The following is a 13,466-nucleotide window of genomic DNA, read 5'->3' as shown; positions in this document are numbered from 1 at the left end:
AGCTCATCTAGCTGTTCCTTGAAAGGAACCGATGGCTTGGAACTAAGCACAAGAAGCATCAGACAAGGGCTCTCCCAGCAATGCTGAGTGAGGTCAAGTCTGGGCTTAAAAAGGGAAGTTATTTTTTAAGGCTCTGTCACCATACTCCATCCTAATGTCATGCCAAAAATGATTCTCTAACATTCATATTTCAACACACAGGCAGAACAGGCCTGACTCTTGACCTCTCCAACCATTCAAAAAGCTGACACAGATTGCTCTTTGTCTCCAAGAACTGAGCCCTTTCTAGCTAGACACTGGAATAAAGCTCAACAAGCCAAGGCAATGTAGACATAAGCTGCCAGCATAAAGGTACGTGTATTTGTGTACATTCCTCCACACTATACCTGGCTACTGGTTCTGGGATGGTCCCTGGGCTAACTGGCACCTGAACTCCCTTTTCCCACTCCTGCCTCCAGGGGTCTGCCAGCACATAGTATTCATCAGGGTTCAGCTGGAAGGAGTCATGTAACTTCATGGCAGTGATCAGGTCCGTTCTGAACACCTGCAAAGAGAGTGACCAAGAGAGAAAAATAGAGACACTGACATTTGATATTTACACTCTATGATTCACAGCTTCAGGGTAACCATGGAGCACAGTGCGTAACAACATCACTGTATCAACAGTGAACTAACCCAGCCCACTGCAGGACAGAAGTTTAGCTTCATCGCAGGGAAAGGGGTGGCAGAAGGTGCAAATACTGATAAAATGACTTCCAGCTAACTCCACTACAAGCCCTGATGCTCCCCTGCACCGGAGACACGATGCTGAAAGGTACTACCACTTTTACCTCCATCTTTGCTCCAACAATTTCGGTTGGTGTTTCTTCTGTTTTGTTTTGGTTTTTAATTATTGGAGCTCTGACTAATCCAAAGACATTCCAGAAATTCCCTGTGGTAGAAATCAAGGCGTGACTCTGCAATGACCAGCTGCAAGAGGAAATTCTAAGGCGATGATTCTTTGTGCAAGTACTTAAAATAATAACCCAAAAGATCAAATAAACTAAGACCCAAACTGGAATTCTGGTAGCAGCTCCACGTTCAGCACAAGTGCTTGTTATTCAGACATCTACAAACACCTGTGAATCATAACTCTAATTTCACTTTGCCTTTGCAAAGGTATCCACCTCTATAAAGAGCGGGATGTGCGGCAGCTTTTGGGTTAGCAGCATTAGATAAGCGGTGGTGCTGTCTTCAACAAGCCACAGAATGAAATAAAAGGGGATTCAATCTGGTAGCAGGCATGCTATAGTACTGTTGCGGCAGCTTCAGCCTGGTTTGCCACTGCCTGTCAGCACCACAGAAAGCAAAGGGTGCTATCACAGGCACCAAACTACAAGCCTGCACTTGTCTACATGTCTCCCAGCTCTCCTCACCCCACTCTTCCTGTAAGGCAAGGCTGCTGCAGGCTACAGTGACTGCACTCAGCACTCCCCACCTCCACAACCCCAAATTTTAACTACTAAATGCCACATTCAAAGGAAACTATTAAAAAGCAACGAGGTGACAAAAAAGTAAGCACCACCAGCACAAGAAGAAAGTAGGTAACATTTTAACAAAAGTTCCCTGCAGACCTCTCGGTTTGTGGTGGGGAGAGTCAGCATCCATGCAGCCCCACATGGCACAGTGCCAAAGGAAAAGACATTATCGTGGTAGTGCTCCTAATGGGACAAAGTGGCACCATCCCCCAGTCTCCTACCCAGCCCCAAAGCAATGCTCACACTGTCTGTTTTACGTTAGCCAGCTGTTGCATATGGCTGAGGAAGAACCAAATCCATACAGAGGACAAATTAGGCAGGTCTCCTCAGGATAGCCATTTCTGTCATACGCTATTCACACACCTGAAATCTTAACAGATTCCCTACAATTCTTAGGAAGGGAAAGACTGAAGATGGTGGTTATTTGTACTTCTGAGAATATTTCTAAGTGTGATTTGCCTTATCACACCGCACATCTTGAAACCTCTTGAAACCCACCTCCCTCCCAACACACACATACTATCCTACTTCTGTCTCAGTATGTTTCTGTTTCCGCTGTGGTTTTGTCATAAAAAAGCATAAAATCTTGACATTTTTCTTAACACTTGTCTTGACATGTTCAGAAAAACTGCCAGCCTTAAAAAATAAAGAATAATATTACCATAGGAAGGAAAGGGTGAATGCAGGTAATGAAATACAAAAAATGTTTTACGCAATCCAATTACAAGTCCTGTGAGGCTCCAATCAAGAAATGAAAAATAAGCCACAAAGTAAACTGGCTCACAAAACAAATACGCACAGCTGGCCAGGGGATCCTGCCCTTCCAAGTGATTTGAATTAAAGCAATCAAATGTCAAATGAAAACAAGACCAAAAATATAAAATGGGATGCAAAACTTGCTCAATCTGAGAGCCAGAGTAACTCAGGCTCTCAGATAAATTTGTCACAAAACTCTCTCAAAAGCTAACTAACGCAGCACCTGACAGCCAAGAAACTCCCTCCCAGGCCATTGGCCCTGTGACACCATTCTTTCTGCTCTAATTTCTGATGCAATCAGACTGCCTGGAGCAAAGCAGAGCTTACAGAAGTGCTGGCTCTCAGAAGCACTGAATGCTTCAAAGCTAAAGGGTGAAACCTTGGCCATGATGAAGTCAACGGGAATTTTGCCATCCTTTTCAATGAGACCAGGATTCCACCCAGGGAGTTTAGCAAGTGTCACTTTTCTGCCAGCACACTTATTAGAATAGCGTGCTGTGGCAAGCAGAGACAACACATAGGCAGGGAGGGAGAGAGGAGAAGACTGAAACAGAGCTGAATGGAAGTATATGAGTAGTCCATCCAGGCTGAGAAAACAAGAAGGAACAGCACAAAACTGCAAAGATTCTGACAATAAACACAAGAAAAGGGACAGAAGAAAACAGAAGCAGAAAAAAACAAAAACAAACCAAGCCAACTGCAAGATTCATAATTATCTTGGATTATTTCTGGATAGCCTTTCAAAAGGTAGTTCTCAAAACTGGGCCCAAGGGCTTACTTCAAAGCGATGTACAAAAGATAACTAAGGATAGCAAGTCTATCACCAGCAAGAATAAATTCATCAGAGGTCTCCATGTTAAAAATATTTTTTTAAAAAGGTCTTTAAGAGCCAACAATCAAAAAAGAAGATCAGAAACCACCAGTAGTATTAGGTGTAGTTCACACTGAGTAATGAATGGGATTCTTCTTGTCACAACTGTTCCCTGGGACTCAGGTACACTGTCACTGGGGATATTAATAAAGCATGTTCTTTCTCAACACTCATCACTCACTAATGCACCAGAAATACAGGTATTAGGGAAGTAAGTTAAATGAAGAAATTCCACCACCCAAAGCTAATGCTTTTTTCGCAGCCTCTGCAAAGTCTGCAGTGTAGTATATGCCTGAAGACACAGAGATTCAGCAAGAATATTTCCAAAGAACTGGATCGCATTTATGTGTTACTAACAGCTGATCCATCCTGGAAAGTTCAAAGTGATTTATATCTCCCTTGATAGGATTTCCTCAAAGCATTACACAAGACAGAACTGTCAGGAAGCAGATTTCTAGTTTGACAAGCACATTAACAAAGATCACATACCAAAACCCAATACCAAATACCAACCATGAAATAAATGCACCTAATATAAATTTTCACTGTTCACAAATCAAACTATAAATAAACCCTGATGCCTAAAATACTAGTAGAAAGACTCTGCAGCTATGTTGAATGGGTGTCAGACTATAGCAAAATTCACAGATAGAAACTGGTGCTGGCAGTGGCTGTGCGAACAGCTGAACTCCCTCTTCTTTTGCCAAAAAAAAAGGGGGGCGGGGAGGGGGCAGGTGCCAGCTAAAATGTAGCAAAAGAGAAAAGAAAGTGTAAATCAGAAGAAATGGATTCATTACATGTATACAGCTTTGTATTTGACAGATGTAACGAAATGCAAATCGAATACCAGAAATACCTCAGAAGGTTTACGATCTTCATGTCTGGAACACGAAGTCCTCTGATGTCGAGATCTGGAATGCTGGGACCAGGTGGACAAACCTAGGACACAGAAATTATCATTTGCAGACAGTGTTGCCATCAATAAAAGCCTTTGCTCTCTCCACACTCTCGAGGCAGCCAATTGACTTTAGTGGGACTACATAAGGCAAGCCAGAATCAGGCTTCTATGAGAAACCCCCAGAAGACTCTTTCAAGATGAACCATGAAATAAAAATTACTCAGTCATAAACTTGTGTGATCACTCTTCTGGTTTGGTTTTGTTTATAATTTTCTACTGATAAATTCATGTACTGGCTGCACGGCACTTATCAGCCTTTCACTCAGCATTTGAAGAAAGCTGCCTCATAACATGCTTCCCTCTGAGCATCAATAAACCACTTTCTACAGATTAATAACTGAGCAGGAGGTCTGCCAATAGCCTGAGATGTACTCTTTGAAGCTCATGTATTGATGTCCTAAATAGCTATACTGGCTACCCAATTTTCACTTGAGTAAGCCTTTTCAAAATGAAACGCACTGCCATGGACACAGTAGCGACCACAAAACACGCCGTTGTCTCTTCTCCCGAGCAAGTCTCCCGGCGTGGTTGTATGATGTTTGTCTGCATGGTTATTGATTACATTCAAAACAAATTATACCTTTTTGGCTTGAAACCTTTTGACAAAGTCTCAAATTTTGTAACAGGAGGAAAGAAAAAGAGAAGGAAACTACACTCCATTGACAAGGTGGTGCTTTGAACAGCAGCGTATATTATACCTGTGCAAATGAACTAATTTTAATTCAGTAAGATTTACAGATATGGCAGGTATTTTCTACTGCCAACTAAACAGTAGTAATTAAAAGAAAAGCAAATAAACCCTTACGGGTTGGAGAGATGAAGGACTTATAACAAGTCTATATGACAGAGACGCTAGGACCTACATGGTGAACTCTGCAGGCTGAACACAGATTTTGCTACTCTGGGCATTAATGGTAGACAAAAGAGATTCGATGCACAGGCCTTCCTACACTGCTTATTTCTTCACTGCCTGGGCACACAGATGCTAGGAATAAAAAAATCAGGCTACAGTCCATAAAAGCAGCATCGTTTCACATCATCCAGCAGAAACCTCTTGGAGATCAGAAAGTACTGTTCAAAAAGATTGCACAGGATGGGATAAGTTCTCTATCAAAACTATAAATCATTTTCAAAGTAAAGCAACTCTCCAAGACTTTCATTGGAAAGATATGACTGAGTAACTAGTCATCAGAAGAATTCATTATGTTGTAGTTACAACCCAACAAACACCACTCTGTAACACAGCACTGAATAACACGTTACACAGAACATGCATAATGGTCAAAATTGAAGGAAGGTACGCAGCAAACAGCTGAAAATATTCCCTTCTGAAGTAAGAATACAGAAAAGATTCTTTTAAGCAAATGTTAGTGTTTTAATGTAAAAGCTGGTGATTTGAAAGGCTTTTAAAAGTAATGGGCCCTTTTCCTAAGCCCCTCTACTTTACAACTTTGTATTTCTATGAAGGGAAAAAAAAAGAGAAAAGTGACCGACTGCCATTTACTCATCTGTGGAAAGCCAGACTCCCAAGATAATTTATCTACCATGCTATTAAAATATTCTCTTGAAAACTAAAGAAAAAAACACAAGCGGCAATACAGATAAACTCCATCTGAGGATCCTATCAGCCCATACACAAACTCAATCTAAATAAAATCAGAGGGGAATAAGTGAAATCACTCAAAACGTGTCAGATACAGCTAAAATTCGTAACAGAAAAACAGATTTTTCCTGACACAAAGCAATATGTTAGTGGTTTAGCATTCAGACAGATGTGATTTCTTTAATCAACAGACTCACTAGAAAACACAGACCTCACATATATATATCTCCACATAGACCAGTATTCATTTTTCCTGTGTTCTGATATTTTCCACTGGCAGGACATGACTATCTGACCAACTATCTGCCAGCAAGGTATTCAGCTAGTTAGACCACTGTACCAGCAAGTCAGACACTTTGAAATTCCTAATTCATTCTGGATCTGAGTGTTTTGTACACTGCTGGCCTTGGGGAAGTGAGCCAGAATATAGAACAAGGAATTAAGAACAACAAGCTGCACTGGTAAAGTGATGTTTGAGTCTGAAGTTTCTGGGAAGAAGAACTGGTGATTACGGAGGCTTTAACACAGTTGTTCCCAAGTAACGTGTGCATCTGGCAAAATTAGAGCAGTAGCAGTATCATGTATTTTTGGATCTCTATCTGTGTGTTTCAACTCAGCTCTGATGACAAGTTACCATAAACTGAATACAAGCACGCATTTACCCGATCTTCTGGTGTGTGTTGTGGTTTGTGTTGTTGGGGGATTCTCCTGTGTTGTTTTTTGTGGGGGTTTTCTTTGTTGTTGTTTGTTGTGGTGGTGTTTGGTTTTGTTTTTTAAATGTGGGTATTAAAAGATGGATTTCCAGGTCTCTTTCATGCCACAGAGAAGCTATTATATAAAGGTGAGGAGTAAACTAATCCCTAGCATATCTTCCATCCCCATTTCTTTATTGTGTCATCTGCAGATGCTACATGTCAAAACAGTGCCTTAAATGTGTACTTCTGATTTTAGACACAGTCCATGTACACAAAAGTTAGGACACTGGATTGATTGACTATTTCATGCAACATGAAGAGTCAACTCTTAGCACCAAAACTACAGAATTTTCATTTTAAATTGCTTTTTTAAAGCACTAGATGAAAGCACACTATGTAAAATTTCTATGCACAAGGGACAACTCAAACACAGTCAGCCTTCCTCAGGATACATTATAATGAGTATTTTTTCCATGCCAACTTCCTACAACAAGGGAAGAAAGAGTTTCTTACATAGTTCTCTAATAGCTGTTTCCTTGCACATAAAATTGTTGTACGCATAGCGAAAACATAACGTTTTTAGTAAGTTACTGAAGAGACTATTGTATTTTTCTGAGTAGTGTATACTGTCTATACACAGTACTATGAGAAAAAGGTGGACTGATTTCTCATGAGACTGAGATTTTACTACCTACTAAGATCTGTAACTGTAGCTAACAGATGACCTTTGGCAAGGGCTTCACTCAATAGAGAAAACATTTACTCACTGAATAAACAAAACCCAACTATAAGGCATGCATTCACAGACTCAACCAGCCACCACCACCTAGCCACAGAAATGCAAGAAATTAAAGAAGCCAATCAAATGACAGTAAAATATCCAGCCCATGACAGCATTAAATTTAACTGCTTTTGAAGACTCAAAGAAGAGTTTCAACTTTGCTTCCATTAAAGTTAACGGCAAAATCTCGCTGCCGTCAACAGTGCCAAGACCAGGTCACTGAATCACCCAAAGCTGCTTTCATAAGCAATCCGCCCACTTGGAGTATACCAACAAAAGGGCAGGAGGAAAATGAAGGATGTTATTTGCCTTTTAAGTATAATTTTCATATCTAATCCAGAAGAGGGACTGCACTGAAAGAAAAAGTTCACAGGCAATTATAGCTATAATACTTCAGTGATTAATGATCTAATCTTTAAATCTAAATATGTGAAGTAAGAACCATTCCTGGATTATACGGAAGGAACAATCTACTGTGGACAAAACAAACACAGGAATCAAACCAGCTCTTCTGTATTATAAAAGCACATTAACCTCATTAATTAATTTTAGAAAGATTCCAGACACCTTTCACCAAAATTATCCTCTCATATTAAACATCAAAAATGGCTATACTGATCAACAGTTTTCTGATTATTACCCTTGCACCCAGACTGGGTTACGATCATGAAGACTAGAAAAAATACTAGAAGAACAAGGCAGAGTTAAACCCAGCTTTGGTAAAATAACAAAAAAAAAAATATAAGGGAAGTCTGAATCACTGAGATTTGGAAGACGTAAAACCTTTGTATAATAACATTATAAACCTCATGAGAGAAATGAGTTCTACAGCAGATGGAAAATCAACGAGATGTTAAGAGAGCCCATACTACCAAAAGGTATGTGAATCAGAAAAATACACAACTTCAAAGCACAGAGCTAAATAAACATATCCAAAATATTCATCACTATCATCATTAGCAACCAGAGATAAAAGGTGTCTTATTAAACAAATCTCAAACAACTAATGAAGTATAATTCACAGCAAGAGAGGCAAAGTTATAACATACTACTGGTGCTGGAGGAAGACTTCTAAGACTCAAGTAGGGAAACCTTCTGTTCCCTTAGGCTATTATATACACCTTACACTGTAAACACTGTTTTTATAACACTCCTACAAGGTGTCCGTAACATATACACACCCTGACAATAAAGAAAGCAATCAAGGAGTGTGAATTCTTTTTCCATATTTGTGAAGAACATATGCTTCCCAAAAGGAAAAACTTAATCAATTCTAACTATCTATTTATTAAATGATCTGCCAAGAATATGTTTTCATTCAAAAAAAAGCCCATCAAAACAGAAACTCCTCAGGACCAATAAAACGATTGAGGTCCTCTGGGAATTCTACCCCACAACTACTATACTCCTCAGCATGAGCAGAAAAGGCTCAGCTATTAAGTATCACACACAAGGCTGTTGTAAAGCCACCTGCAAGGCACCCAGCTGTGTCCCTGGAGAACTACCTGCTGCTGCAGCCTCTGAACACTTCAAAGCCTCAGATCACTGGGTGTCTGAAAGCACTTCTCCCTTCATAAATACACTCCCGCTATACCATTACACCAGGCAGCACAACAGAGCAAAACATCCTTGACATGGATTTATGTCTGGCTGTCGCTTCTGCTTAACACTGGCATTTCCAGATGCCTATATTCTTCCTCAACTCACGCTGAGACCAACGAGGTGCTGCTGCCAACACTGTCAGGAAGAACTGCAGCCTGAAGAGGAAACAAAGATGCTCAAGAGTCTCCCAGTTTAGTGCTTGGCCCAGAACTCTTTGCAGCAAGGTTTCATGCCACTTAGATGTAACTCCACATGTCCAGACCCAAATTCCAGCACAAATAAAACAGAATCGGACTACTCCAATGGCAGTTTTCCATTATGTCAGGTATAGAAAGAGCTGTTTGTGCAGAAGTCTTCAGGCCTTATCACAGAGAAAGCCACAGGTATGCAAACACAACCTATGAGATCATTTCACATAGCCAAATTCCCCTTCTCATGTTTCTGTCGCTGGAGGATTTGTACATCTACCTTCCTTATCTTTATATAGTAGTATATTATTACAAAATAATCTCATTCAAGATCAAGATAGAAAAAGCAAAGGCCTTTTATCTCTTATCAACACTGATGCTACTCAGAATTTAGCGTCATTTGAGAACTACCCAATGGCAGCTGCTGAACAATGCATGGATCCATATGATCTCTGCAGTGCTTTGCCACAACATGGCACAATTGCTCAGTATCTGACACAAATAATGAACAGTCCTTGCAGCTCCCTGCTACAGCAGTTCAATACAAGTTCCCTCCTATCATTGCTTTTCTCAGTAGCACACATTTTAGTTTTATAATCTCAAAGAAGACACATGTAAATACGCATAGGCACATGTCACTCTCCTAACAGTGAGGAACTCTACACTCCAGGAACTCTCTAGAGTGACACTCTCCTAACAGTGCCACTCTAGCTCCCTAGCCCAAGGCTTCCCACTGTAGCACTGTTTTACCACCACAGTAAACAAAGTTTTAGCACAAGTTTTACTACAGGTTATAAAAGTCAGTCTGAGCAACTCCCAAGCTAGCATTCAGAGGCTGGTAACATGATGTTGTCAGGCCTTACAATTCAAGTGCAGTTAGGCAGGTATACTCAGTCTTGTAAAGAGAAATGTGCCTCTGTAAAAGCGACAGCGATGATCCCGTGATGTCCCTTCCTCAGACAGGATATCCTATTAGTCCAGGTAAATCTTTCAAATCACTCTTCCAGATTGCTCAAAAGCCCCAGTGAGCTTAACCTTCAGGTAAGATGGTTCTGACCGTCTGTCATGACTTCAAATGCCACAACCCTTTTCCAAAAGCACAGCAGGGATCACTAAACTTGTTGCTTTGCCTGAATTCTAGCACTGTACTATGTTACCTTCTGTTGTTTAAAGAGCATTACTCACATACCAGCCAGTTCAACTGAAAACTGTTCTTCACTTCCCTTTCATGCAATGCTGCACAGCATTAGGCACACTGCTAAGTAATTACCACACTTCAGACCAGCAGTGGCTGCAATTCTGTGGTAAATGACACACACACCTAAGGTTATGTACTCAGCAACCTCTGTGAAGGCACTCTGGGATCCATCTCAAACACAACAGCAGTCCACTGAGATGAAAAGCCCTTTCTAAATCTACGATGCCCATCATTCAGCCAGAGCAACGGATATTGGCAAAATATGTTTAACTTTAAAATAACATCTGTTTAGCAATGATAGAGGAGGGCCCATCTTAATTACAGAACTACACTCCATAATCTGTAAGTATTAAATCTTTAATTTCTCAGAACTGATGTGAAACCTTGTAAATCTTAGAAGTATTTTTCATTTGCAAGTATCTTCAGCACTTCTTTCAGATACTTTGCACGTACGAGTATGATGAACTGATAACCCCTCCAAGAATAAATGAAGAGGCATCATGGGACCAAGTAAAATGTGAAGAAAATCATGTTCTGAATTCCTCGCTCCCTGCCCAGGGAGGTTGTGGAGTCTCCTTCTCTGGAGACATTCAAAACCTGCCTGGACGCCTTTCTGTGTAACCTCACCTAGGTGTTCCTGCTCCAGCAGGGGGATTGGACTGGATGATCTTTTGAGGTCCCTTCCAATCCCTAACATTCTGTGATTCTGTGAAAAAACAAGGACTCTGACATCAGGGAGGGCCTGGATTTCACCCAAGCTCCCTACAACTATCTGAGCTTCAGATCTTGTCTCAAACGCTTGTCCATGCGTCCAAGCAATTTGTGCAAAAGGGATACCCTGAAGCTATAAATGGAGACTACTCCACTGCACGGCTTTATCTCACCAGGAAACAAAGCACAGGGAATACTCAGCACAAAGCACCTTCACAGATTTACAGACCAACAAGGCTAAAAAGTCAGGTCAAACACAGAGCATGAAAGATAAAATGGTTTCAGTATCTAACATTTAATTAGAGCGAGACCTGGAATGGTAAGGATAAGGAGCTTTTGCAATGGGGGAACACGCTGAAATACAAGGTAACAAAAATTGCATAAAAATATCAAAGCCCTAGCCAGCTGTGCGGACAACAAGGACATAATTGGGTCTGAGGTAAACATTACTAATTTACTTCATACAGGTTTGGAAGAAGATGACATGTACATCACAAGCCTTTTATGATGGGCCTGGCTAATACTAACATCTATTATAGTTGCTCTAATACATTATCTGGAAAGGGACAGAAACTAACAAGCTGCCAGCTGACAAAAAAGGGTTACTTTGAGGTGCCAATAATCTTAAACTCTTCCCCAAGCCTCTCCCAATACCATTCCTCTGTATTTAGATAAAAGTTCAAAATCCAGAACTATGCCTACAGCCATTTTTCATTCAATTATATTTCATGGATAAAATGTTCAAAAGTGACCTATTAATTTCAGAAGACGAAATCTCTGAGAACACACACAGATACCCAGGGACTAACTGCAGAACTGCTGCGCACAACTTTCGCTGATGCCTCTTGCACAGTGCTTCAAATACGCTATTTTGGCCTCATGTCTAAATGAGGATTTAGAAGTCTGATTTTAAGGGGACACAGCTCGACAATTTTCAGTAGTTAGGCTGAAGGACATAAAATAAACACTTTCGTGGCCTGAAGCCTGCACTTGGATTTTGGGAAAGGATCAAGTCAGAGGGCAAAAAAAGCTAGTGATGAGAAAAGCAAGGGTTCTGTCTTTAAGCTGCAAGGCTTTAAAATACTACAAATAGCGTATAACCACCCACACTAAAATATCTTATGTCAATGAATACATGTATGTACTCTGGGACTGCAACCATGTTGTTAAGCTTTCTTCAGTTCTGTATTTCACACCAAATGAAAATGGTTCTCCCTTCTTTCATCTCACAAAAGGAGAGCACCTTTTTCATCCTCAGAAGAACTACAGGTATCCTTCTATATTCAGTGTAACACTTCTTTAGTGCTTGGGGTATGAGGTTTGGTTTTCTATCACCTTGTGACTATCGGGGAAACTGATTCAGTTTGGTAACCTAATGGAAAACAATAAAGGTTCATTAATTTTTTTTAGATAAATTCCATTATCCATTCATTATTACTACCTTATAAATATGCAGATTCATGACTTCAATAAAATAAAATATGTGTTTCTTCATGTCAAAATATTTTCCAGGTGGCACTAGTATACACACTGGAGTCTACCCCAGACAAGCATCATCATTCAGGTTACTTCAACAACATTTATCCAGTGACACTCATGATGAATCTCAGACGCCTGATCACACAAACTACTGAGACACAGCATGAAAACTCAATTTCAGAACTGAAGAAACCCAACAGTTGGAGGCCAAATCCCCATGTTGCAAGCTGAGGGAGAGCAGTGCTCTCTAAGCTGAAGGACTATCGAGTTCAGTATGATGGGAATGCAAGAGGCGCGCCAGAGGGTCAAGAGGTGCCACTGACTGAAGGGAAGCAGATGTTTGGCAACAGGATTCCAACTAAGTGTTGATTAAAATTTCAACTTTTCAATTAGAAGATGGCTGTTTGAAGTGCTCAGAATAGTCTATTTAATTGTTTTCTGCCTCTCAAATCTCTGAGAAGGAAAAATAGCTACTGAAAAGCTTCAAGGCTTCAACACAGAGCCCAGAAATTCACATAAATTTTTACGTTTTATTTTTTTAGGCAACAAAATTTGCTTACCCTCCTAACTCTAGCATCAAGATAGTGAATCAGACATACTACTGACAAAGTAATTATGAATCTCTATACAGAAATTAACACAGTGAAAGTAATGAATAATTCTACCAAAGACAAGAAAAGATTTAATGAAGGTGAAACCTGTAAGGGGAGACCCTTGACATTCAAACACAGTTACAAGGAACTACTGGTATTTCCTATAACAGGAAAAGTGGAGGGAAAGGGCCTGAGTGTCCAACATTGTTCTCATGGAAATGTGAATGACAAAAAGCCTTGGAGATGCTGACCCTACATTAAATGTTATCTCAGCTTCTGACTATTAACCCTTAATCTTTCTGAACATGTGCATAGTAATAAAATGAATATGCAGGAACCTGTATCTGAATTTGCCCACTAATTTCACAATAGGAAAAAAACAGAATCAAATCAAGAAAAAAAAAACTGTAATAAAAGAGAAGTGGTATGTATTTCAAACAATACTTGAAAATACACTTAAAATTTCACTGGCTTTTGCCACATAATTTATTCGAGAAATAGTTATTCATATTAA

At 40.1% G+C, this 13,466-nt stretch overlaps 1 protein-coding gene across 13 annotated transcripts in view; it reads right to left on the bottom strand.

The window, feature by feature from the left end:
• JADE1 (jade family PHD finger 1) overlaps nucleotides 1-13,466 on the bottom strand; it is a 46,349-nt gene that overhangs the window by 20,353 nt on the left and 12,530 nt on the right. For 8 of the 13 annotated variants that reach the window (XM_082051578.1, XM_082051572.1, XM_082051581.1 and 5 more), the window contains exons 3-4: nucleotides 4,001-4,083; nucleotides 387-544 (exon numbers count right to left, since the gene is read on the bottom strand). In XM_082051578.1, coding sequence (XP_081907704.1) covers nucleotides 387-544; nucleotides 4,001-4,083 — 241 coding nt within the window. The remainder of the gene's footprint in view (nucleotides 1-386; nucleotides 545-4,000; nucleotides 4,084-13,466) is intronic. The other 5 variants (XM_082051573.1, XM_082051583.1, XM_082051574.1 and 2 more) reach the window with 1 other exon arrangement.

Source organism: Streptopelia decaocto (assembly GCF_964273445.1).
Source record: "Streptopelia decaocto genome assembly, chromosome: 4".
NCBI lineage: Eukaryota > Metazoa > Chordata > Aves > Columbiformes > Columbidae > Streptopelia > Streptopelia decaocto.
This window is presented reverse-complemented; position numbering and strand designations above follow the sequence as displayed.